Source organism: Ranitomeya variabilis, chromosome 4 (assembly GCF_051348905.1).
Source record: "Ranitomeya variabilis isolate aRanVar5 chromosome 4, aRanVar5.hap1, whole genome shotgun sequence".
NCBI classification, from domain to species: Eukaryota; Metazoa; Chordata; class Amphibia; order Anura; family Dendrobatidae; genus Ranitomeya; species Ranitomeya variabilis.
In genome coordinates, this window is record NC_135235.1 from 355707391 (window position 1) to 355731864 (window position 24474).

Here is a 24474-nt window from a genome sequence, read left to right on the forward strand (position 1 = left end):
GAGACACTGTCTGGGGGCAATGCTGTACACACTGGGGCAGATTGCTGGACACTGGGGCAATATGCTGGACATACTGGGGCAGATTGCTGGACACACTGGGGGTAATATGCTGGACACACTGGGGGTAATATGCTGGACACACTGGGGCAGATTGCTGGACACACTGGGGGCAGGACTGGAGGCATGGGCAGAATGTAGACACTGGGCATGATTGGAGACACGGGGCAGAATGAAAGACATGGCGCAGGATTGCATCATGGGGCAGGATGGATACGATGGAGACAGATGGGGCAGGATGGGGAGATCATATGGTGTAGAATGGATACTCATGAGTGCAGGATGGGAGGACATATGGCTGGAGCCAGGAATGAGACACACGGGGCCAGGTGGGGAATATTATTACCATAGGGGCTAATTAAGGGATATTATTACTGCAGTGGTGTATTTATTTTATTTTTTGAGTATACTGTTTTAAATGGGGGGGGCGGTCCTGTTACTGTTGTGGTGATACGCTACCAGAGTGTGTTGGGGGACACTCGCTTGGCATAGGATTCAAGCACTCAGGCACGGTACCTCACACAATTCTGGTCATATCCGGTTTATTAAACGTCATAAACCACATGACATACAGTCTATTCATGCAGCAGATAAACTTCTCTGCCACATATTACAATCCCCTTGTCCAGGGTTAACTTCCAGGAGTTCCACTCCTCATACTTACTTCACGTCAGTCCCAGGTCCTCAACACGGACTGTCCAGGTCGATGGTCTCACAGTGCTTCCAGGACGACTCCACCAGCCAGGAGCCTCCAACAATGACCATACAGGACCTACAGCCTTACCAGGTGCTTGCAGGACTCCAGCCCATCCCAGGACAATCCAACACCCTCGAGCATTCAGTCCATAGCCTCAGCAGTGCTTCCAGGACTCCAGTCCACTTCAGGACAATCCAACACCCGGCTATTGCAGGACTCACGGTCTCAGTGCCTCCAGGACTCCAGTCCATACCAGGACAATCCAACACTGACCGTACATCAGGTCCACGGTCTCAGGTGCTTGCAGGACTTCTCCAATACCAGGAGTCTCCAACACCGACCGTCCAGGACCTTGCACAGGAACCTCCCAGGCACATGTGACCCACACCCTGGTCACATTACATACCTGTAACCACTCCCCTGGGTGGGAGTGTGGGTGTGTGTGGCTAGTTTGACCCTCCCATCTCTCATAACTATCCCTGCCAATCTTCCATTAGCATTACACAACTACTTGTGGGACTACAGGTCCCAGCACACCAACCAAACTTCACATTGACAGCACAGAGTGTCTTCCTCTGCAACATACACACCGGCCATTAACACTCCTGCCAGACTTAGTCTCATCACATTTATGCCTCCAAGCACATCTTGAAGCACACACACAGGGCCCCCTGGCTGTAACGTGGGTCACCGCACCACACTGTGCAGAGTGACACTATATCGCCTTTTTTTCTCCATGTGGTGTAATGTAGAAGTTTTGAAAAATTAATATGTTCTGCAAGCAGAGCTCGAGATAACTGTTATTTCCTGCAGAAACGAGTCCTGGCTGGAAGAAATGATGGCGGTCTGTGCTGGATGAAAGATGAAGGACTTCACCTAGAGACATCACTGGTGAGTCAGTGTTACCTATACACTGACACTATACACTATATACTATATACAGAGGTCCTGTGTACAATGTCACCAGTGATCACTGTATTACCTTTACATTATATACAGAGCTCTTGTGTATAATGTCACCAGTGATCTCTGTATTACCTCTACACAGACACTGCATACTAAGTACAGATCTCCTGTGAATACTGGCACTTATGGTGATAGTATTGTGGTTTTTTTTTTTTTAATTACTGATCAGTATTGTAGTATTCAGTCACTATGTGGTGGTAATATGTGGTCTGGAAATGGTGTTGTGGTATTTGTCCTTTGAATGTGCTATTTGGTCACCAAGTGGTGTTAATATGTGGTCTTGACATGGTGCAGTGGTATTTGTTCCTTGTATGTGATATTATTGGTCAAAATATACCTAAATTGTATTGCAGATTTTAACAAATATTTAATAGGTTACAGTAGAGTAGGGCCCGGCCATTTTTCTGGAATAATCTGGTTCGGGTATAACATGACCCCCCGTCACATGACCCCCCGTCACATGACCCGCTGTCACATGACCCGCCGTCACATGACTGGGGAGGGCCCACAGTGTCTGAACAGCGTGGGGCCCTGGCTACCCTTAATCCACCCCTGGATCAAAATACAACTTGCCTAATAATTCTGCACACAGCGTAATGCGCACAGCATTTTTCCTGCCAATACTCTGCATTTTTTTAGCAGAAAACTGACATAAAAAAGCAGTGTGTGAACAACTGCACAGATGGGATCCAGTAGTTCTACGCTCTCATATTTATAATTATGATTGTTATATAATGGATGGAATAGTCCATGCAGTAAAACCGCAGTTATTTCACTAAATATAGGTTTAGAGATGAGTGAATTCAAGGTCCGCACTGATTATCATGTCGGTTGTATATGGTCTCTGAGGTCTCTCTTTATATTTTCACAAACTATTACATGTGTGACAACACCGCATGAGAGCCTTGGGGAGAGCGACTGCTGACACCAAGGGAATGCCGCCGCACAGGAGGGGAGTATAGGCTTTATTATTTTATCGGGGCTGAACATTTACATCAAGAAGGGGTTGTCCTAATAGTGGACAACCCCTTTAATATAATAAGCCTGTGGACCCTTTGTTGTGCAGTTCCTCTGTTGCTACTCCTGGAAATGTGCGTATAGCGCCTGGCCTAAGCAGACAACTACCTGATCTTACCTATAGGGTTACAGTTGCTGTACAAAGCAATTTACTGCGTGCTGTGCAATTCTCAGAACTGCAGCTGTCACTTGATCAATCAGTCGCATTGCAAAATCTGTATCCCAGGCCTAACTGACAACTAGGGATCACCGTTCTCCTCCTAAATAAGATGCGTCCATACAGTCTGAGGGCTGTCCCACACGTCCAGATAATTCCGGTACCGGAATAAATCGGTACCGGAGTTATCCGTGTCCGTGTGCCTGGGAACTCACGTAGGCCATACGTGCGGCACACGTGTGCCGCCCGTATGGCGAGTGGGTACCACACGGAGCGTGTGGTACCCACACATCTGGTACTGCATCGTGCTGAAGCCGCGATTCATATGTTCCCTGCAGCAGCGTTTGCTGCAGAGAAAATATGAATAATAGTATTTAAAATAAAGATCTATGTGTCCGCCGCCCTCCCACCCCCTGTGCGCCCTCCCACCCCCTGTGTGCCCCCCCCGCTGTTCTGAAAATACTCACCCACTCCCACATTGGCTGTCGCGGCTTCCTGGTCTGGCCCCATCTCCTGTATGCGGTCACGTGGGGCCGATCATTTACAGTCATGAATATGTGGCTCCACCTCCCATAGGGGCGGAGCCGACTATTCATGATTGTAAATGAGCGACCCCACGTCACCGCATACAGTAGAAGGCGCGGGGCAGAGAGGAAGGAGTGACAGCCAACCTGGGAGTGGGTGAGTATTTTCTGAACAGCGGGGGGCGCACAGGGGGTGGGAGGGCGGCAGACACATAGATCTTTATTTTAAACACTATTATTCATATTTTCTCTGCAGCAAACGCTGCTGCAGGGAACATATGAATCGCGGCTTCAGCACCATGTGGGGGGGACAGCGCTTACTGTAGCGCTGTCTCCTGCACGCACACGGACCCCAGACGGAGAACATCCGTGTGAGGTCCGTGTTTTACACAGACCCATTGACTTTAATGGGTCCGTGTAATACGTGCGCTCCCACGAACACTGACATGTCTCCGTGTTTGGCACACGGAGACACGGTCCGCAAAAAATCAATGACATCTGAACAGATGCATTGATTTTTATGGGTCTACGTGTGTCAGTGTCTCCGGTACGTGAGGAAACTGTCACCTCATGTACCGGAGCCACTGACATGTGAAACCGGCCTGATACTGTCAGCAGTGATTAGCCAAGGTTAGACTGGTAGGGACACAGATGAATGCTATCAGTCATTTGTCAGTTCATTCACTGATTTTCAGGAGAAATAACAGGAATGACACATTGCAAAAAAGCTCCATAATTGTTTCCAAGAATCCAGTAGCAAAGACAAGTAAAGACTGCAGAAACATCCTTGTTACCTCTCCCAAGAACGGTCTGATTAGTGCTGTAGACTTGTAAAGTCCGGAGCATAAATATCCTCTGCTGACTGCCAGAACAGACCTGTTATCTGAGCACAATATAGTCACTTTATGGGGGTATAAGGTTATATTAGCGTATACTTATCTCTAACTAAAGTACAGGTGTATATCTGTATATCTTGCCCATGTAATTAGAAAGTTTGTCCCATCAGGGATATTTATGGCATATTGACGGGATATATCTTCTATGTTACATACATAAAGGTCCCACCAGGGTCATTCAGAAATTTTTGGAGTTCCTATAGCAATTAATGGAGAGAGACACACATGTGCTGTCACCATTCTTTTTCTGGAAGTCACTGCTGGGTCTCAATTTTTTCCGTTCAACAGTGGAACATTAATCAGACATACAGGCATATACTATATGGCAAATACTTTGAGTTTATCATTATTATCCGTTCACTATATGGTGGTAATATGTGGTCTGGTCATGGTGTGGTGGTATTTCTCCCTTGTATGTGGTATTATTCGGTCACTATGTGATGGTAATAGGTGGTCTGGTCATGGTGTGGTGGTATTTGTCTCTTGTATGTGGCATTATTGCTCATTTAAAAAAATGTATGTGACATATTCCCTTGTAGAAAAATAAATACAAATATACCAAAAAAAGAGTTTCTCAGAAGAGGCAATTTGCATATGGATATTTAAAGAAATTGTTAATAGGTTGGAACAGAGTATTACTGTCCCAAAAGAGTCTACCTTGTAGTGGTGGCGGCTGAAAAAATCTTTTGCAGACTATGTGATTTGGTGATGGGAACTGTTAATGTGTGATTGGTGAGGATGTGGTGCAGATGTGGAGTTTTTCCAAGAGTGGGTGGTGTGACTGAGGAAGGTTCAAGGGGTGGAGTTGGGGTGGAGCCTGGGCGGAGTCTCAAGGGGGCCCTGAAAATTTTGCCAGTATGGGGCCCTGAAATTCCTGGTGGCGGCCCTGGAAACATATAGTAACCCACTAATAGCCAACAGCCCATTTAATGTCCCAATGCATTGACAAACTTTTCAAGTGTCTTAAAATAAAAAAAATCCAAAAATTATTCCTTATAGTCATTTGTGATCAAGTCGACTGCTCTGAGCAGAACACTGAATCTGGTGGGGCGATGTGCTCAGAGTCCCCTTGATTCAATACGGTTTCCTTTTTAGCAAATTATGGGTGTTTGTGGCTGTGTCTCTTACAGATGCCAGAGTCTCCGGATTCTTAGAAGAACCTTGAAGCTTTCCACTAAATTGGGGCCAGTCCCCTGAATGCAACCTGGTCCCTCCACCCGACTACGGTCGGTGTGGATGTGGGCCCCACTGGTGGATTACTCACTACCCTGTCATGGTTCCCAATGGCAAGGGAACGTCAGAAACATAAAAATAACAAACGAGCTCTCGGGTGATGGAAACTAGAGCTGACCGTGAGCTAAAACTACCACACAACTAATAGTAGCCAGGGAGCATACCTACGAATTCCTAGATGCCACGCGCCAGCCGGAGAACTAACTACGCCTGGTAGAGGAAGGAACAGACCTGGCTTACCTCTAGTGAAATTCCCCAAAGATGATAGCAGCCCCCCACATATATTAATGGTGAGTTCAGAGGAAAAAGACATACACAGGATGAAAGTAGATTTAGCAAAGAGAGGTCCACTTACTAGATAGCAGAAGGATACAAAAGAGGACTTCACGGTCAACTGAAAACCCTTTCAACAAACCATCCTGAAATTACTTTAAGACTCCTGTGTCAACTCATGACACAGGAGTGGCAATTTCAGCCCGCAAGAGCTTCCAGCAACAGAAAATGACAAAACTGTAAACTGGACAAAAATACAAAACAAAAAGGACTAAGAGTCCACTTAGCTGATCAGCAGACTAGAAGCAGGAACATGCAACCCAAAGGCTCTGGTTACAATGATGACCGGCAAGGAAATGACTGGAGAGCAAGGCTAAATAGGAAACTCCCAAACACTGATGGGAGCAGGTGAACTGAGACAGCAAAGCACACACAAGTCACCAGTACCACCAGCAACCACCAGGGGAGCCCAAAAAGCGGATTCACAACACTACCCGTGCACATAGAACCCCTTCTGTCCTCCCGGGATCTTCCTTCTGTCTCTCCATCACACTTCTCTCTCCTCATCAACGTTCTCCACCCCCTTCCTTTGGTCTCCCTGGACTAACTGCTACTCCACACTCAATTACTGCCTTCTGAGCTCCTCCCCTTTTCCTACCTACCCCACCCACTCCTACCACCTGGTCCTATCCAGCCTGAGATGAGGCCATCCTCCCTAAGGGTACAGTACCTCTGTGGTGACTGGATGAGGTGCAGTACCTCTGTGGCGACTGGACCCTCAGGGCGCCACACTGGCATTTAGTGCCGAGTCTCAGCTGTCAGAACCAGCTGACACAAGGCAGCGATCACCCGCACACCACCCGTGTGCTCGGGTGATCAAAATGACGTAATAATAATCAGTCCCTGGTCAAATAGGCCCAAGGCACATGGACGGATTATTACGTCAGATGTCAGAAAGGGGTTAAATGTATTTCCCTGTTGTTGTTTTTTCTTTATTTTCACCATTGTTGGCAGAGTTTGGGGTTTCCAGATTTGCTTGCTTGATTCATCATTTGCAGCCTTTTGAAAAGTAGCAAATGTACCACAGTCCCTCTCTGAATAGATTTTATGTATGCCAGATGTTTGGGAGCATTTTTTGCTCCATTTTGTGATACAAGCATCTTTTTATGCTATAAGTTTGCAAAACTGGCCAAAGATAAAAATTTTACCATTTTTACTTTGCACAAAATTCATGAAGTTTGAAGAATTTGATGTAAAAAATGTCAACACAAATATTACAAGACAAATTAGAAAAGTGAGTTAAAAATTGCAAATAATGAATCAGGCTCAGAATCTATTAGAAAGTTTCATAACTTTAATTATAAAGTAACTAAAGAAGTTATTTTTCCTTATAATGTATAACAGAGTATTTTAGTTACTATACCATACATGGGCTGGCCACTATTTTGGCTCCTTCTACAACTCTGATGTGGTTTTCCTAATATAGTCTCACCCTCATATAAAGTCCACAATCTGGTTGTTTGTGGTTTTTCTAATACAGTCTTACCCGCATATATAGTATACAATCTCACCCGCTTATTTCCTCATTCTCACCCACTAGAAAGTTGCTTAGAGGGATTTGATGGATGATGAAGTAATCCTGTACTTCACTTCCCATGTTCACAGGTAGAGAAACTCTGGACTGGTGAGCAGACAAACATGACATGATACATCTGGCCATGGAGGTAAGAGTTCAAAAGGTACAGATGCAACAGAGATAGGATGAAACAAATTACACAGCTAAAATATTGCCAGTGAATGTGAAACATGCTTGTGTGCTAATTTAACCTTTATGAAAAGAACCTTAAACTCCATATTTAAAAATATATATTTTTTTGTAAACTCTGTATATCATCTGTGAAATTAAAGGCACATATTTCTTAAACTTCATGGGGCAGTTTTTTAGTCTAAATACTGTTGTATACTGTGTACATCAGCAAATCTTTGAAATTTTAATTAGTCAGTAGTGTTGAGCGATACCGTCCGATACTTGAAAGTATCGGTATCGGATAGTATCGGCCGATACCCGAAAAGTATCGGATATCGCCCATACCGATACCCGATACCAATACAAGTCAATGGGACACTGTTGTGATTCGGTTATTTGGCTCCCCCAGTGGTCACTGGTGGTACTGGTGTCTTGTGTGCTTTCCCCCTGTTTCTATCAGGATATGGGAGTTTCCTATTTAGCCTTGCTCCTCAGTCTTTCCAGTGCCGGCCATCAATGTAACCAGAGTCATTCTGTTGCTTGTACCTGCTCCCAGTCTGCTGACCAGCTAAGTTGGACACTTTTGTCCTTAGTCTATTTTTGTATGTTTTGTCCAGTTTGCAGTTATGTGATTCTCTGCAGCTGGAAGCTCTTGTGGGCTGAAGTTACCACTCCAGTGTCATGAGTTGGCACATGAGTTTAAGGTAACTTCAGGATGGTATTTGATAGGGTTTTGTAGCTGACCGCGAAGTCCACTATGGTATCCTTCTGCTATCTAGTTAGTGGGCCTCGCTGTGCTAAATCTGCTTTCATACTACGTGTGTCTTTTCATCTGAACTCACCGTTATTATATGTGGGGGGCTACTATCTCCTGTGGGGATTTTCTCTGGAGGCAAGCCAGGACTATGTTTCATCTACCAGGGGTAGTTAGTTCTCCGGCTGGTGCGAGACGTCTAGCAAAAACGTAGGTACGTTCCCTGGCTACTATTAGTTGTGTGATAGGTTTAGCATCGTGGTCAGCTCTAGTTTCCATCACCCGAGAGCTTGTCCGTTTTTCTATGTGTCCTGACGTTCCCCTGCCATTGGGAACCATGACAGGACACCAAGTATCGGAAGGTATCCTGATTAGTGTTGAGCGATACCGTCCGATACTTGAAAGTATCGGTATCGGAAAGTATCGGCCGATACCGGCAAAGTATCGGATCTAATCCGATACCGATACCCGATACCAATACAAGTCAATGGGACTCAAGTATCGGACGGTATCCCTGATGGTTCCCAGGGTCTGAAGGAGAGGAAACTCTCCTTCAGGCCCTGGGATCCATATTAATGTGTAAAAGAAAGAATTAAAATAAAAAATATTGCTATACTAACCTCTCCGACGCAGCCTGGACATCACCGAGGGAACCGGCAGCATTCTTTGCTTAAAATGCGCGCGTTTACTTCCTTCCGTGATGTCACGGCTTGTGATTGGTCGCGTGCCGCCCATGTGGCCGCGACGCGACCAATCACAGCAAGCCGTGACGTAATTTTCAGGTCCTCAATGCCTAATTCTAGGCATTCAGGATTTTAAAATTACGTTCCGGCTTGTGATTGGTCGCGTCGCGGTCACATGGGCGACGCGACCAATCACAAGCCGTGACGTCACGGGAGGCAGGAGACGCGCGCATTTTAAAATTACGTCACGGCTTGTGATTGGTTGCGTGCCGCCCATGTGACCGCGACGCGACCAATCACAGCAAGCCGTGACGTAATTTTCAGGTCCTGAATGCAGAATTAGGCACAAAAGTATCGGATCTCGGTATCGGAATTCCGATACCCGCAAGTATCGGCCGATACCCGATACTTGCGGTATCGGAATGCTCAACACTAATCCTGATGGTTCCCAGGGTCTGAAGGAAAGGAAACTCTCCTTCAGGCCCTGGGATCCATATTAATGTGTAAAATAAAGAATTAAAATAAAAAATATTGATATACTCACCTCTCCGACGCAGCCTGGACCTTACCGATGTGAACCGGCAGCCTTCTTTGCTTAAAATGAGCGCGTTCAGTACCTTCCATGACGTCACGGCTTCTGATTGGTCGTGTGCCGCTCATGTTACCGCCATGCGACCAATCAGAAGCCGTGACGTTATCCCTCAGGTCCTAAATTCCTAGAAGGAAATTTAGGACCTGAGGGATGACGTCGCGGCTTGTGATTGGTCGCGTGTCGGTCACATGAGCGGCACGCGACCAATCAGAAGCCGTGATGTCATGGAAGGTGCTGAACACGCTCATTTTAAGCAAAGAAGGCTGCCGGTTACTACCAGGGCGCGTCCGAGGGTGAGTATATCCCTATTTTTTATTTTAATTCTTTATTTTTTACATGGATATGGATCCCAGGGCCTGAAGGAGAGTTTCCTCTCCTTCAGACCCTGGGAACCATACACTGGGAACTTCCGATTCCAATTCCCGATACCACAAAAGTATCGGATCTCGGTATCGGAATTCCGATACAGCAAATATCGGCCGATACCCGATACTTGCAGTATCGGAATGCTCAACACTATTAGTCAGCCTTGCTGAATTTCAGAAAAAAGATTCACGTCAAATCTTCAGTGGCAAGAGTCAAGGGACTAACCAGTTCATACATAGCAAAGCATACAAGCACAGAGGAACAACATTTACAGACGAGTAACCTGGGTCAGCAACCACAACTCAAGAATACGAAGTATCACCGACACCAAATCCAGGAACTGTCAACATTAAGTAGCCGCCCCAGAACCAAAGAGAGACGAACTAAAATTAACCCTGAACTGACCAGGATGGAGGCGGTACCATCCTGACCAGAGTCATGACAACGACATGCAGTAGATATTGATGATGATGATGATAAAGATTAGTGATGAGCGAGCATACTCGAAATGCTCATTACTCGCCTGAGCATCGCTGTGCTCGCGGTACTCGGCGAGCACCGATCATTTCTGGGTTTGCTTGGTGGGAGCTCAGGTCCCCACCCTGCATGACTGGCACTCTTTAGAGAGCCAATCAACATGCAGGGATTGTCTGACACACACTGTAATGCTGTAGCCATCTTGGTTGTTCCATTACAGGGATTGGCTGGCCGCACAACGTCATCAGGTCTATAAGAGACCTGGCACCGTCCTGCTCGTCGCATTCAGCTCCTGATTCAGACAGTGTAGGGATAGGTGCTGCCGAAATAGTCAGATTTTTGGGTTTATCAGTTATTGTGGGTAAACCTTTATATTTTACACAAATCCAGCTAAACCAACAGTCCTTCTAAGGACTATTTACGACGTATATAAATTGCAGTGCTAGGTAGGCAGGGGAGTGTATGTGGCTCTATACATATCAGTGCACTGCATGCTGGCACTGTATGTGGATATATAGATTTCATTGCATACATCAAGAGGGTTCATTCCATTACTGTCTGCTGCTGGTACTGCTGCCTGTTACATATACCTAGCCCCAGGTATCAGTGGCTAGGAAGAATTTTTTTGGCATCTTAATACTGAATATTTTATTCCAAAGCAACACAGAGCCCCCTTTTTTTTGCTTGTTCACATATTGAACATTGTGGTATCTCTGTCAGATGCCAGCTCTATCTGTGGGCTACAAATTTGGGCATTTCAGGCATCCATTCCACTGTATTTGCTGTCTGTTACCCTCATTGCATACAGTACTTTGGCGTAAAACATACAAAAATACAGGCCACATATTGAGCATTGTTGTATCTCTGTCAGATGCTAGATCTATCTGTGGGCTACAAATTTGGGTACAAATTTGGGCATTTCCGGCCTCCATTCCACTGTATTTGCTGTCTGTTACCCTCGTTCTATACAGTATTTTGTGTTTTTTAAAAAAAATAAATCAGGCCACATATTGAGCATTGTGGTATCTCTGCCAGATGCCTGATCTATCTGTGGGCATTTCAGGCCTACATTCACCTTTTTTGGGGTGTGTTACCCTAGTTACCAGTGTGGTATCTCTGTCAAACGCCTCCTCTATCTGTGGGCTAAAACTTGTGGCATTTGAGGGCTCTTTTGAACTGGTTTTGTTGTGTCTTACCATAGTTATTAACAGCAGTTTGTTAAAAAAAAATAATTTTTACCTACAATCCAGATAATTTAAACTCTGTTTTTTATGCATACTGATCACATATAAGTTTTCTCCAAATTAAACCATTTGTAGTGAATGTGGAAAATATTGTAGCAGTCCATTTAAAATGAGCAAGGCGCGTGGCCAGGGATGGGGAAGTGGATGTGATGCTGATGGTGCATGCAGAGGCCGAGGCCATGGGCAATCTGAAAGTGGGCCACAAATAACACATCTTCTCACTCGACCTTCCTGTCCCAATTATTATGGGACCGCAGCACAACACTATTGAACCCAGAGCAGTGTCAAAAGGTTGTTGGTTAGATGGCGGATAATGCTTCTAGTCACTTTGCCACCACGTCTTCCACACGGTCAAGTCAGAGTAGCTGTAAGTCTGGACCGCATATTAATCACCCTAATCCTCCTTCCTACCACCATGTCGAATGCCTGGAGACAACTGATCCCGCACTTGGACACTCCGAAGAGCAGTTTTCCGTTCCATTTATAGATTTGGGACTCTTGGCCGGTCCACTTGAAGCAGGGCAATATGAGATCGCATGTAGCAATGCCCAAATATTTGAGCAGCCATGGTCACACGAAGATGACGGTGGGAAAGTGTCACAAGTGGTGGACGATGATGAGACACAATTGCCAGAAAGTCAGGATTAGGACCAGGGTGCAGATGTGGAAGACGAGGTGGTGACCAGTAACTGACCCAACCTGGCAGGAGGACATGCAGAGCGAAGACAGCAGCACACATGGGGAAGGAGGCCTAGCACCCTGACAGGCAGGAAGAAGCATTGTGGTGGCCGCAGACAGAAAGGGTGCATCCGTTCCCCATAACACCAACATGACGGAAGTTGCCAGTCTAACTGTTAGGTCTTCCCAAGTCTGGTTGTTTTTTAAAGACTCTGCTGATAACCCCAAAGAGGTAATTTGCAGCACCTGCCATGCCTGCATCAGCCGGGGTACAAAACTACCAGCAGCATGACCACCACCAGCATGATCAGGCACATGGCAGCAAAGCACCTGACTTTGTGGGCCGAACCCCAGGCTCCAGGAACAGTGTCTGCGGGTGACACCACTGCTTCTTCCACTGTTGTATGTGCCATCCAATCCCCTGTCCATGGTGCATAAGAAGATGCCTCGTGCCCTGCACCTGTTGTTGCCGACAGTCAACTATCATCATCATCAAGCACATCCACCTCCTTGTCCCAGTGCAGCCTTCAGTTGTCCATACCCCAGCCATGGAACACAAGCTGAAATATGCAGCCAACACCCCACAGGCCACAGTACTAAATTAAGACATTTCTCGTCAGCTTGCACTCCAAATGTTGCCTTTTAGGCTCGTGGAGACGAAAGCTTTCCGCAACCTGATGGTGGCGGCCATCCCAAGGAACTCGGTCCCCAACCGACACTGTGCCATCCCAGCATTACACATGCACATGTTCCACAACATTACCCATGCCCTCAATAATGCTATTACTTTGCTGGAAAAGTCCACCTAACCACGGGTATGTGGACAAGTGCTTGTGGGCAGGGTCGGTACATCTCACTGATGACACACTGGGTTAACATTGTGGAAGCTGGGACCCAGTCGGATCTTGGGATGAAACATGTCCTCCTGACACCAAGGATTGTGGGCCGTACATCAGTCAGGGTTGCCCTCACAGTCTACAGCTCCTGCACCTCCTCAGCCTCCATCTGCACTGCCTCAGCCAAGCAGAAGCAGACTGTGCTGCAGCTGATCTGCTTCGGTGACAAACCGCACAATGCTGAAGAGTTGTGGACAGCTCTGAAAGAGCAGGCAGATTTGTGGCTGACACCGCTGAACCTACAGCCAGGCATGGTCGTGTGTGACAATGGCCGGAACCTGGTGGCGGCTCTGAGGCACGACAAGCTCACACACGTACCATGCTTGGCCCAAGTGCTTAACCTCATTATTCAATGTTTTTTCAAAAGCTACCCGGAGCTGCCAGATCTGCTTGTGAAAGTACGCCATCTCTGTGCGCATTTTAGAAAGTCAGCTACAGATTCAGCCGCCCTTGCCGTACTTCAGCAGTGTTTACAGCTTCCAGCTCACCGACTGGTGTGTAATGTCCCCACACGTTGGATCTCTACACTGCATATGTTGGAAAGGATTTGTGAGCAGAAGAGGGCAGTTGTTGACTACCAGCATCAACAGATCCATCGTTATTCAGTTCAGACTCCACACATAAGATCTCAGGAGTGGATATGGATGTCAAACATATGTACCATCCTACAAAACTTTGAGGACTCCACCAAGATGGTGAGCGGCAATGACACCATAATTAGCGTCACCAAAACAAAAGCTCTCTGCTCACATGAAAGAGGATGCATTGCAGGTGGAGCACGAGGACATATGCAGCGCCCCAGAGTCCTGGTCGTTGCAGTACTGACGCTCTGCCACTAAGGGGAGTGATGGTACATCTGATGGCACTAAAGGAGTTCACCTGACCAGGTATCACAGTCACACATTACACTTCACACTCTGGCCACCAGGGGGAGCAAAGGGTTCTATGTATTAGGCCACTCCTCACAATCTGGTAAAACTGGGGGCTGGATAGGAAGTTAGCCAGAAGCTGACTGGGTTGGATCCAGGCAACATCCTGTGGCAGAGGGTGTTGCAGGGGGAGATTCAGGGGGGTCCCTGTCAGGGGTGGGATCCTGACAGAGGCCTAGCGAACAGAACAGAACTTTACGGAACCGCGCCTGCACCTGATTGTGGCGGTATCTTAAGGAAGGATAAGAAGCGAGGGTTATTGTGGAGAAGTGAGAAACGAGATCGCAGCACAAAGGAGAATAGAACCAGTAGGAGTCGTGCCTTAAGATCGTGGCAACATCCTACTGAGGCGCGTAGCCGGTGGCCGGAACGCCGAGGAAGTATTGGGCTCCAAGCATTACTTCAAACAGCGGCAGGACAGTTGACTTTAGGTTGGCTGTCTCACCTAAATCACCTAAGCAGACATAGGAGGCAATTGTGGGAGAGGGGCGACGCTAGGGTCCCGGAAGAACTCCAGGCCTACCCGTCATACGGGTGCGTCCTAGCCATATCATCTGGGGGATGGAGAAGAACATCAGAACAGATACAAGTTGTGAGAAAAAACATCAGAAACAGACACAACAGTTGTGAGGACTATCCCGTGGTGCTCGGCACACAGGCGCTAGAAGGTAGGTACTGATTTCCACCTGCAAAGGGAACTCTGGATGTACCTTCGGACCGGCCGGTCTCAGCCAGCCCTGTTAGCAGTGCTCTGGATTGCAGATCCTGAAGCCTTCAGTAAAGAGGTAAAGAGACTGCAACCCTGTGTCCTCGTTATTCATCGCGACTTGCACCACACACCACCATCACACCTTTCGTTGGACGCCCCTTAGCAGGGTCACGGACCGGGTCTAGCCACCGTGACAACCCCAGGACTGAGACTGAGAGGCCCGGTACCGAGTACCCCGCGGTCCTGCATCTGGGGGCGCTCCACATGGATCAAGGAACCATACTGGGTGATTACACACAGCCCAGCCTCATGTCATCCCAATGTGGATTGGTACACAATGAAGAAGAGAAGCAGGAAGAACAGGAGCTACTTTCATGCGCTATAGACGATACTATAAGCACAACTGTCATACCGTCTGTTCATCGTGGATGGCTTGAGGACAGGGAGGAGGCATAGGAGGATAGCATGGTCAGTCGTCCTGTTGGTGAGGACACAGAAGTCTTGCCTGTTAGCAGTCTGGCACGCGTGACTGACTTTATGTTGCGCTGCACTTCCCTGACCCTCTCATTATGAAAATTTTCGGTGACACTCATTACTGGTTGGTGACACTTCTAGACCCACGCTACAAAGAGAACTTTAAATCTCTTCATCAAGATGCAGACAGGTCAACTAAAATAATGCAGTACCAGAGGGCCCTTGTTGCGGAATTATTTAAAAAATTCCCATCTGAGAATGCTGGTGGCAGTCGTCATAATTCGTTGGACAACCAAGGAATACAGTTGAGAGAGACACAACTCCAATCCAACAGAGGTAGAGGAACACTGGCAAAGTTCTGGGAGAGTTTTCTCAGACCCTCCCATTGCCCTGACCCAGAGGCACAGGGTACTGTCACAAGGAGTGCAATGTTTGGGAAGATGCTGAGGGAGTACCTTGCTGACCGTACTAACGTCCTCTGTGATTCCTCTGTGCCATTTAATTATTGGATATCCAAGATTGACACATGACAAGAACTGACTCTCTATGCCTTGGAGGTCGTGACCTGCCCTGCCGCTAGCATTTTGTCAGAGTGGGTTTTTAGTGCCACTTGTGGAATTATAAATGATAAGTGCATCCGCCTGTCAACTGAAAATGTTGACAGGCTGACTCTTATAAAAATGAACAAGGGCTGGATTGGGCCAGACTTCTGTACACTGTACACCAATGAATGATAACAGCGAAACAACCTCCAATACAGTGTCTATTTTTAGGAAGTGTATTCCCATGCACCTCTTCACACCCACACATGGGTATACGCTTTCTGATTTTGGCTATTTGGTTTTATTCTCCTCCTTCTCCTCATCCTTATCATCCACCGCCACTAGAACAACAGGGTGAACTTGTTCCGTGATGTTACAGCCACTCTATTTTTTTGGCAAGGGTATTTATGATGCCCATAAAAAAAAGATAAGAAAGTGTACCCCCCAGGGGGAAATGTTTGTCAGCCCATACACTTAGTGTATGGGCATTCCAAGTATAGGAGACCCATTCCATTAACTTGGGAATACATTCATAGGAGGACATCCTCCACGTCTCTTCAGACACCACCACTAGAACACCAGGGTCAATGTATTCCGTGTTGCAACAGCCACTTTTTTCATGCAAGGGTGTTTATGATGCCCGCTAAAAAAAAAAGAAATGTTTGTCAGCCAAAACACTTAGTGTATGGGCATTACAAGTATAGGAGACCCGCTCCTTTTTAATGGGAACTTTTTTTTGAGGCCCTCCTCCACATCTCTTGCAAGGGGCATTGGAGTGCCTCCTAATTTTTGCAGGCCTTGCATTCACTGCATAGGCAAACACTATGGGAGACCCACTTGCTTATAATGGAAACATTGTTTTCAGAAGGCCCACCTCTACTACTCTTCCAAGGCTTATTGGGGTGCATATGAATTTGGTGCAGGGCAGGCCTTGCATTCAACGCATAAGCAAACAGTATGGTAGTACCAAATGAATAATGTGAACTAGGTTTTCCTGTGGCCATTCAGTAGGTGGGCTCAAAGGGTTATTTGGGTGCATGTAACTTTGGTGCAGGGCAGGCCTTACATTCAATGCATAGGCAAACAGTATGGCAGTACCGAATGAATAATATTAACTAGGTTTTCCTGTTGCCATCCAGTACGTGGGCTCAAACGCTTATTGGGGTGTGTGTAACTTTGGGGCAGGGCACATGAACTTGGTTTTCCTGTGGCCATCCAGTATGTGGGCTCAAAGGGGTGTGTGTATCTTTGGGGCAAGGCAGGCCTTGCATTCAATGCATAGGCAAAGAGTATGGCATTACCAAATGAATAATGTGAACTTGGTTTTCCTGTGGCCATCCAGTACGTGGGCTCAAACGCTTATTGGGGTGCATGTAACTTTGGGACAAGGCAGGCTTTGCATTAAATGCCTAGGCAAACAGTATGGCAGTACCAAATGAATAATGTGAGCTAGGTTTTCCAGTAGCCATCCAGTACATGGGCTCAAACGCTTATTGGGGTGCATGTAACTTTGGGGCAGGGCAGGCCTTGCATTCAATGCATAGGCAAACAGTATGGCAGAGACCCACTTTCTTACAACGGGAAAAAATTTTAGGAGGTCCTCATGTACGTCTCGTGAATGGGGTATTGTGATGTGTACTAATTTTTGCCAGCCCAGCCACTCACTGCATAGGCAATAACAGTATAGGAGACCCACTGTTTAATAATGGCCCTTTAAAAATATTAATGTTGCCTGATGCCACTGTAAAAATAAGCTTTGTGACATTAAGAGTCCCTCCTTCATAAATGAAACAAAATGTGTCTGACGATGTGTCACACACCATGTGGCACACCAGGAGTCCGGTTTCCACAGTGGCATTGCCTCCCTCACAAGGGTTGATGTCATGCCTGGAAGCAAGGAGGGATCCACTTAGCAGGTAACACAAGCATTCAACACCCTTCCTACTCCGGACCTGAATGGGGAGCTCTAAACACGGTTTCAGGGGAGCTACTGTATAAGTACTGGCCTGGGAGTGGAGTTAGTTAGACTGTGTGTGAGAGAGCAGACAGTGAAGGAGGAAAAGGCAAGTGAGGAGAACCTGAGGGATTGGAGCTGCGACTGAGCTCACCACAGGACTGAGCGCCAAAGACCAGACATCGGAGTCCGTGGTTGTGGGGGGACTGCATGCCCAGCAACTAAATCTGGAGGGCAGGAGATTGCAGGTCTACTGGCCCCATCTTACACCTGGAGGCACAGAAGCATAAGAGAGCCTGAAGTCACCACGAGGGAGTGACACCTGGAACAGGCTTGAGCTGCCTGCCATGCGGGTAGTGTTCCATTTAAAGAATAGAATGAGATAGGGACTTGATTAGAGCATAAATCATCAAGAACTCAGAGAACAGCGCAGCAGGAAGGCCTCCAAATCCACCTGGCTAGGGGGACTCTGAATTGCTTGCAGGCTGCCTGGATCTCCATTACCACCTGTTACCTGTGCCCAGGACTGCACCTTCAACCAGGGATTAAAGGAAAAGAAAACTGCAGCCCTTGTGTCCTCTAGTCATTTCTGCACCCTCAGTCCTGCACCCCAACGTCCACCATCTCTTTACAAAACTGTACTGGTAGCCCTGGGGCCCCGCTCCACCTGTGGGGAGAAGATCCATCCCAGCTACATTACCATTGGCCTCAGCGGTCTTTTTAAGCAGTTACCATCCCTTTAAGAGCCGTCCGACACTGTTCCGAGTACCCCACAGCCCTAGGGGGCGTCGCACACCACATGGCCATCTAAGGTTGTTAAATGTTAAAAAATGAAATAATATTATTATTACAATGACAATATCCAGTGAATGCATTTGCATTGGTTGAAAGCAATGCTAAAGTTGAAAAATGCATCCAAAACGCTATGTGTGGACATAGCTCAAGTGGTGGAGGTTCATTTTGAAGGGAGGGTCTTTATTTTGCCTTGCATGCAAATTATTACCCTTAACAGATTTCCCAGGAAAATCCATTTTGGTTTCGTGTTTGTATGTTTTAGTGTGCGCCTGTAAAAGTGGCGTCATACTCTGACAACATTGGTCAAAATTGTGACCTGGGAGTCAGAAATGCTTCCAGGGGTCTTTCCCATGATGTTCCAGTGTCATTTGAGCACTGTTTCCATCAATTTCAGACGTTTTTAGACCCTAAAAGGAGCCCCGGGGGGATTGCATCAAAAATGCTCAGATTTCCCATAGACTTACATTGGGCTCATTGCTCGAGTCGAGTACCCAAGTATTCCAATTTGCTCGACCCGAGCAACGAGTACCCAAGCATTTTATTGCTCGCCCATCACTAATGAAGATATAGACCACTTAATACATGAATATACAGTCTGAGTACCAGAAAAATAGGGGTGATCGGAAGAGTTAAGAGGACAGATTGAGGTTTGCTTTTATCACTGGTCAGTTTGCTATTCTCACATGAGCAAGTGATGCCACTTCATGTGCTAATGGAGAGCCAATTTCCTAGCCTATTTGACATAGGCATCCACAACTTATTTTCTCTTATTTTCCATCTGCAGAACTTACACATTACAAAAGATTAGTCAGACTGTAATGTGGAAAACAATGCCCACAACCATAAAATTCGACATCACCAATAGGAGGCTTCAGTTGCCTCATCTCATCTCCTCCAACAGTAATGGCATCAACTGCTGAAATCTGAACAAGCAAATCTGACCCTGGAAGAACTTATGACTCTATTGTCCTGCCTACCAATAATTATCTTCATCATCCTCATCATCCTCATCATCATCCCTGATTGGGCATACAGTTCTGTCAGTGTGGAAAATGTCCTGAGCTCCTTGCATTACCCTCCTGATTTCCATCTCCACATTTACCATGACCCAGAGTACCAATATCATTTCTGCTGGCACTGTCAGTGACCCAACAACCAAAGATAACAGAGACACCAGCAAGCTAAACACGTAAACATGTCCTTCATCTCTTTCACCCCGATCTCATCTGAGTACAAACACTGACTGTTCATTTCATCAACAAATTAACTTAAAGAAGTTGTTGTCTCTCTCAATGAATCTCGAGCCTTCTCTTTTCCTCCCAGACTACACTAATCTTCATTATTACTGCTGTTGTAGAACACATACTATCTGTAGAATCTACACTGCTCAAGAAAATAAAGGGAATACATAAACAACAGAATCTAACTCCAAGTAAATCAAACTTTTGTGAAATCAAACTGTCCACTTAGGAAACAACACTGATTGACAATCAATTTCACATGCTGTTGTGCAAATGGAATAGACAATAGATGGAAATTATTGGCAATTATCAAGACACCCTCAATAAAGGAGTAGTTCCTAAGGTGGGGACCACAGACCACATCTCAGTACCAATGCTTTCTGGCTGATGTTTTGGTCACTTTTGAATGTTGGTTGTGCTTTCACACTCATGGTAGCATGAGACGGACGCTACAACACACACAAGTGGCTCAGGTAGGGCACCTCATCCAGCATGGCACATCAATGCGAGCTGTGGCAAGAAGGTTTGCTGTGTCTGTCAGCGTAGTGTCCAGAGGCTGAAGGCTCTACCAGGAGACAGACCAGTACACCAGGAGACGTGGAGGGGGCCGTAGGAGGACAACAACCCAGCAGCAGGACTGCTACCTCCGCCTTTGTGCAAGGAGGAACAGGAGGACTGCCAGAGCCCTGCAAAATGACCTCCAGCAGGCCACAAATGTGCATGTGTCTGCACAAACGGTTAGAAACCAACTTCATGAGGATGGTCTGATGGCCCGACGTCCGCAGATGGGGGTAGAGCTCACAGCCCAACACCGTGCAGGACGCTTGGCATTTGCCACAGAACCCCAGGATTGGCAAATTTGCCACTGGCGCCCTGTGCTCTTCACAGATGAAATCAGGTTCACACTGAGCACATGCGACAGATGTGACAGAGTCTGGAGATGCCGTGGAAAGCAATCTGCTGCCTGCAACATCCTTCAGCATGACCGGTTTGGCAGTGGGTCAGTAATAGTGTGGGGTGCCATTTCTTTGGAGGGCCACACAGCCCTCCATGTGCTCACCAGAGGTAGCCTGACTGCCATTAGGTACCGAGATGAGATCCTCAGACCCCTTGTGAGACCATGTGCTGGAGCGGTTGGCCTGCGTTCCTCCTAATGCAGGACAATGCCAGTGTAAGGACTCTGGATTACTTGCTTATCTGTTGTGCTTTATTGCCATTTTCCAAGATGGCGTCTGCTACCTCAAATCTGCTCATGTGATCTACCCCCCTGTCTTTATAAGCCTGGCTTGCCTCCTACTTCTTGCTTGTGTATTCTGCCTGAATTCTGCCTGCTTGTGCTGCAAGAGACTTCCCCTCTTCAGATACTCCGGCCCCGCCTTCTCAGCAAACCTTCTCAGCTCACAGAGGATCTCATGCTACAAGCTGTTTTTGCCTGCATTACTTTGCATCCTTCTCTGGGACATGTAAGCTCATCCTGCTACAACTAATCTTGTTTGGTATCCGTTGCTAGTTTATTTGACTGTTTCTGGACTCGTAGCTCTGCACTGCTTCTTAGCTCTTTACTAGTGCTGCCAGCCCTGGTATGAACTGTGTCTGATGATCTGCATTTTCCCAGAAAGTGCTACGCCCATAAGACTTTGCCTGCACCAGAGCTGTAAGCGAACTATTCCTAAGAATTATCCTGTTTGCCATCCACTTGAACTGTTGTGCATGTGCTGCACCCACATTTTGTGCATTTGAAAATTGACTTTGCCTGCAGCAGAGCTGCAAGGAGCTTATCCTGTTTTCACCTTATTTGTTGTGTTTTTGCACTTGCTCACACATTGCACCACTGTTTGTTTTGAATAATACAGACTTTCACTTTACTTGGTTCTGCTGCCTTATTTGTCTCACGTGGCCACACACAACACTGAGCATCTTTTCCTTGTCATGAGGCATTTCCACTGAAGTTGGATCAGCCTGTAATTTGATTTTCCACTTCAATTTTGAGTATCATTCCAAATCCAGACCTCCATAGGATATTCATTTTGATTTACATTGATAATTGTTATGTTTTATTGTTCTGAGCACATTCCACTATGCAATGAATACAAATTTGCAACTGGAATATTTCATTCAGAGATATCTAAAATGTGGTATTTTAGTGATCCCTTTATTTTTTTGAGCAGTGCATATACAGAATTCCCTTACTTATTCTGCTTTTATACAATTCTTGATATTTTTAACCAAATGAACATGCTTCTAGGTGGACTTTTTATCCATAGTTGTGAAACACAAATTTTTTTAAATTGTAGATATACAGAAAATAAAATATTTTAAAACCAAATATTTACCTGAATAGTAGACAATTCTGCAGCATTTATTGAAAGTACAGGTAAACTTTCTAATTTGTGCTCTCCTTCATAAGGGTACTTGATTTTCTGCAAAATAGACATAACCCATGGATATAAATGTACAACATAACAATTAAATAATTTATTAAGTGTATGGATTTAGAGTAATCATTAGGCAGGGTATTACAGAAAAATGGTTTCACAATTTTAAAATACATTTTCTACTTTAAGCATTTGTTGTGTGGAAACCTTGGTTTAGAAAGAAATTATAGCCCTCAGTCAGTACATAAACAAAAAATCCTTGTACATTGATAGTGATTCTATGTGAAACAAATGGAATTCAAAAACAAGGAAAGACATGTACAAAAGATCAATTGTGCTTCCTAATTTTAATAATATGTTATGAATCTTTGCTGTAAAGCAAATACAAAATCCTAGAAGAAACAATGCAAAAATTGCACCATAAATTGTTTCCTACGAAAAAAAATCAGGAATTGTGATGCAACCAATATGACCAGTACAATACCCAGTAGACTGATATATTGAAAAAATTGGAACAGCACAATGCTCACCGGTGGGTGCCTGGCCTCCTGGGTAGAATGGTCCTCACATCTACCCAAATTGTATACCAAGTAGAAAAAAGAAGGCAGCACTCCAAATCCTTTTCAGGGTGAAAAAGTGTGTAGTTTATTCAAACCCACATCTCTGTGCGACGTTTTGGCTCACACTGAGCCTTTCTCAATCAGTGGTTGTAACCAACAGTTGTGTTTTTATAGGCATAATCCACAAACATTTGCATATTACAACAATAGCCATAGATATATATATTTAAATAATATTTCTCAAAATGCATCATATCTAAAAATCCTCAGTGCAATCCCTTTACATATATTGAAAGTGCAATGTGCTAAAGTGCTATTACGATACATTAATTTTCACAATTATATCTCATTAGTGACGCTCTATTATAATTCCTTTTTATAAAATACCACGTGCAGCTGTGTATATAATCATTTTTATCTCTTACCCTGTCGAGATTAGGTTAAACCACATGGAGGACGCTATGTCTGCCGTTTCCAGCGTTCTATTGCATACACTGCGCATGTCATGATATCATTCTGCTCTGTCGTAGGCTGTCAGCCAATCACAACACAAGTGTGGCTCTCCTCTCCTTGCGCACGCACATTATCATCTTGTCAGCGTCATGACACCATCTTGGATGTGGCTAAAGTACTTTCTTTTGCGCAAAGCTTATATATAAATGCTCTCAATTTATTTTCTATTAGACTACACAGCGGAGCAAATTACTCTTAGATATGTATTAGTGTTATAGGTCAGCTGTGCGTTTTTTAGATCATAGATACTTAATAGGCTACCACAGATACTAACATCCACTCTGACATACCGGACGGCACCTTATTCAGGCTGTCTCCTGTTGCCAATGTACCTCCACACACCTGACCTATGACACTAATATATATCTAAGAGTAGATTGCTCCGCTGCGTAGTCTAATAGAAAATAAATTGAGAGCATTTATATATAAGCTTTGCGCAAAAGAAAGTACTTTAGCCACATCCAAGATGGTGTCATGACGCTGACAAGATGATAGTGCGTGTGCGCAAGGAGAGGAGAGCCACACTTGTGTTGTGATTGGCTGACAGCCTACGACAGGGCAGAATGATATCATGACATGCCCAGTATATGCAATAGAACGCTGGAAACGGCAGACATAGCGTCCTCCATGTGGTTTAACCTAATCTCGGCAGGGTAAGAGATAAAAATGATTATATTCACAACTGCACGTGGTATTTTATAAAAAGGAATTATAATAGAGCGTCACTAATGAGAGATATAATTGTGAAAATTAATGTATCGTAATAGCACTTTAGAACATTGCACTTTCAATATATGTAAAGGGATTGCACTGAGGATTTTTAGATCAGTTACATTTTGAGAAATATTATTTAAATATACTGTAGTGTTGAGCATTCCGATACCGCAAGTATCGGGTATCGGCCGATACTTGCGGTATCGGAATTCCGATACCGGGATTCCGATACTTGCCGCGTATCGGATACCGGAATTGGAAGTTCCCAGATTCAAAATGCACAAATTCAGCCAATGAGAATGATTCCAAGTGTGGGCACATCCTGTTTAGCATGGAGGGCATGAAACTACTGGCAAGGCTGTGATTGGCTGCTGAAATGATGTCATGATGCAGTTTAAAAGTCGCTGGCGC

The 24474-nt window shown here is 45.6% G+C and overlaps 1 protein-coding gene across 1 annotated transcript in view; it reads right to left on the minus strand.

Moving 5' to 3' along the window:
* Nucleotides 1-24474, minus strand: part of IL11 (interleukin 11) — a 251748-nt gene that overhangs the window by 177178 nt on the left and 50096 nt on the right. The window contains exon 3 of the mRNA XM_077256400.1: nt 22235-22321. Within this exon, the coding sequence (XP_077112515.1) occupies nt 22235-22321 (87 nt within the window). The remainder of the gene's footprint in view (nt 1-22234; nt 22322-24474) is intronic.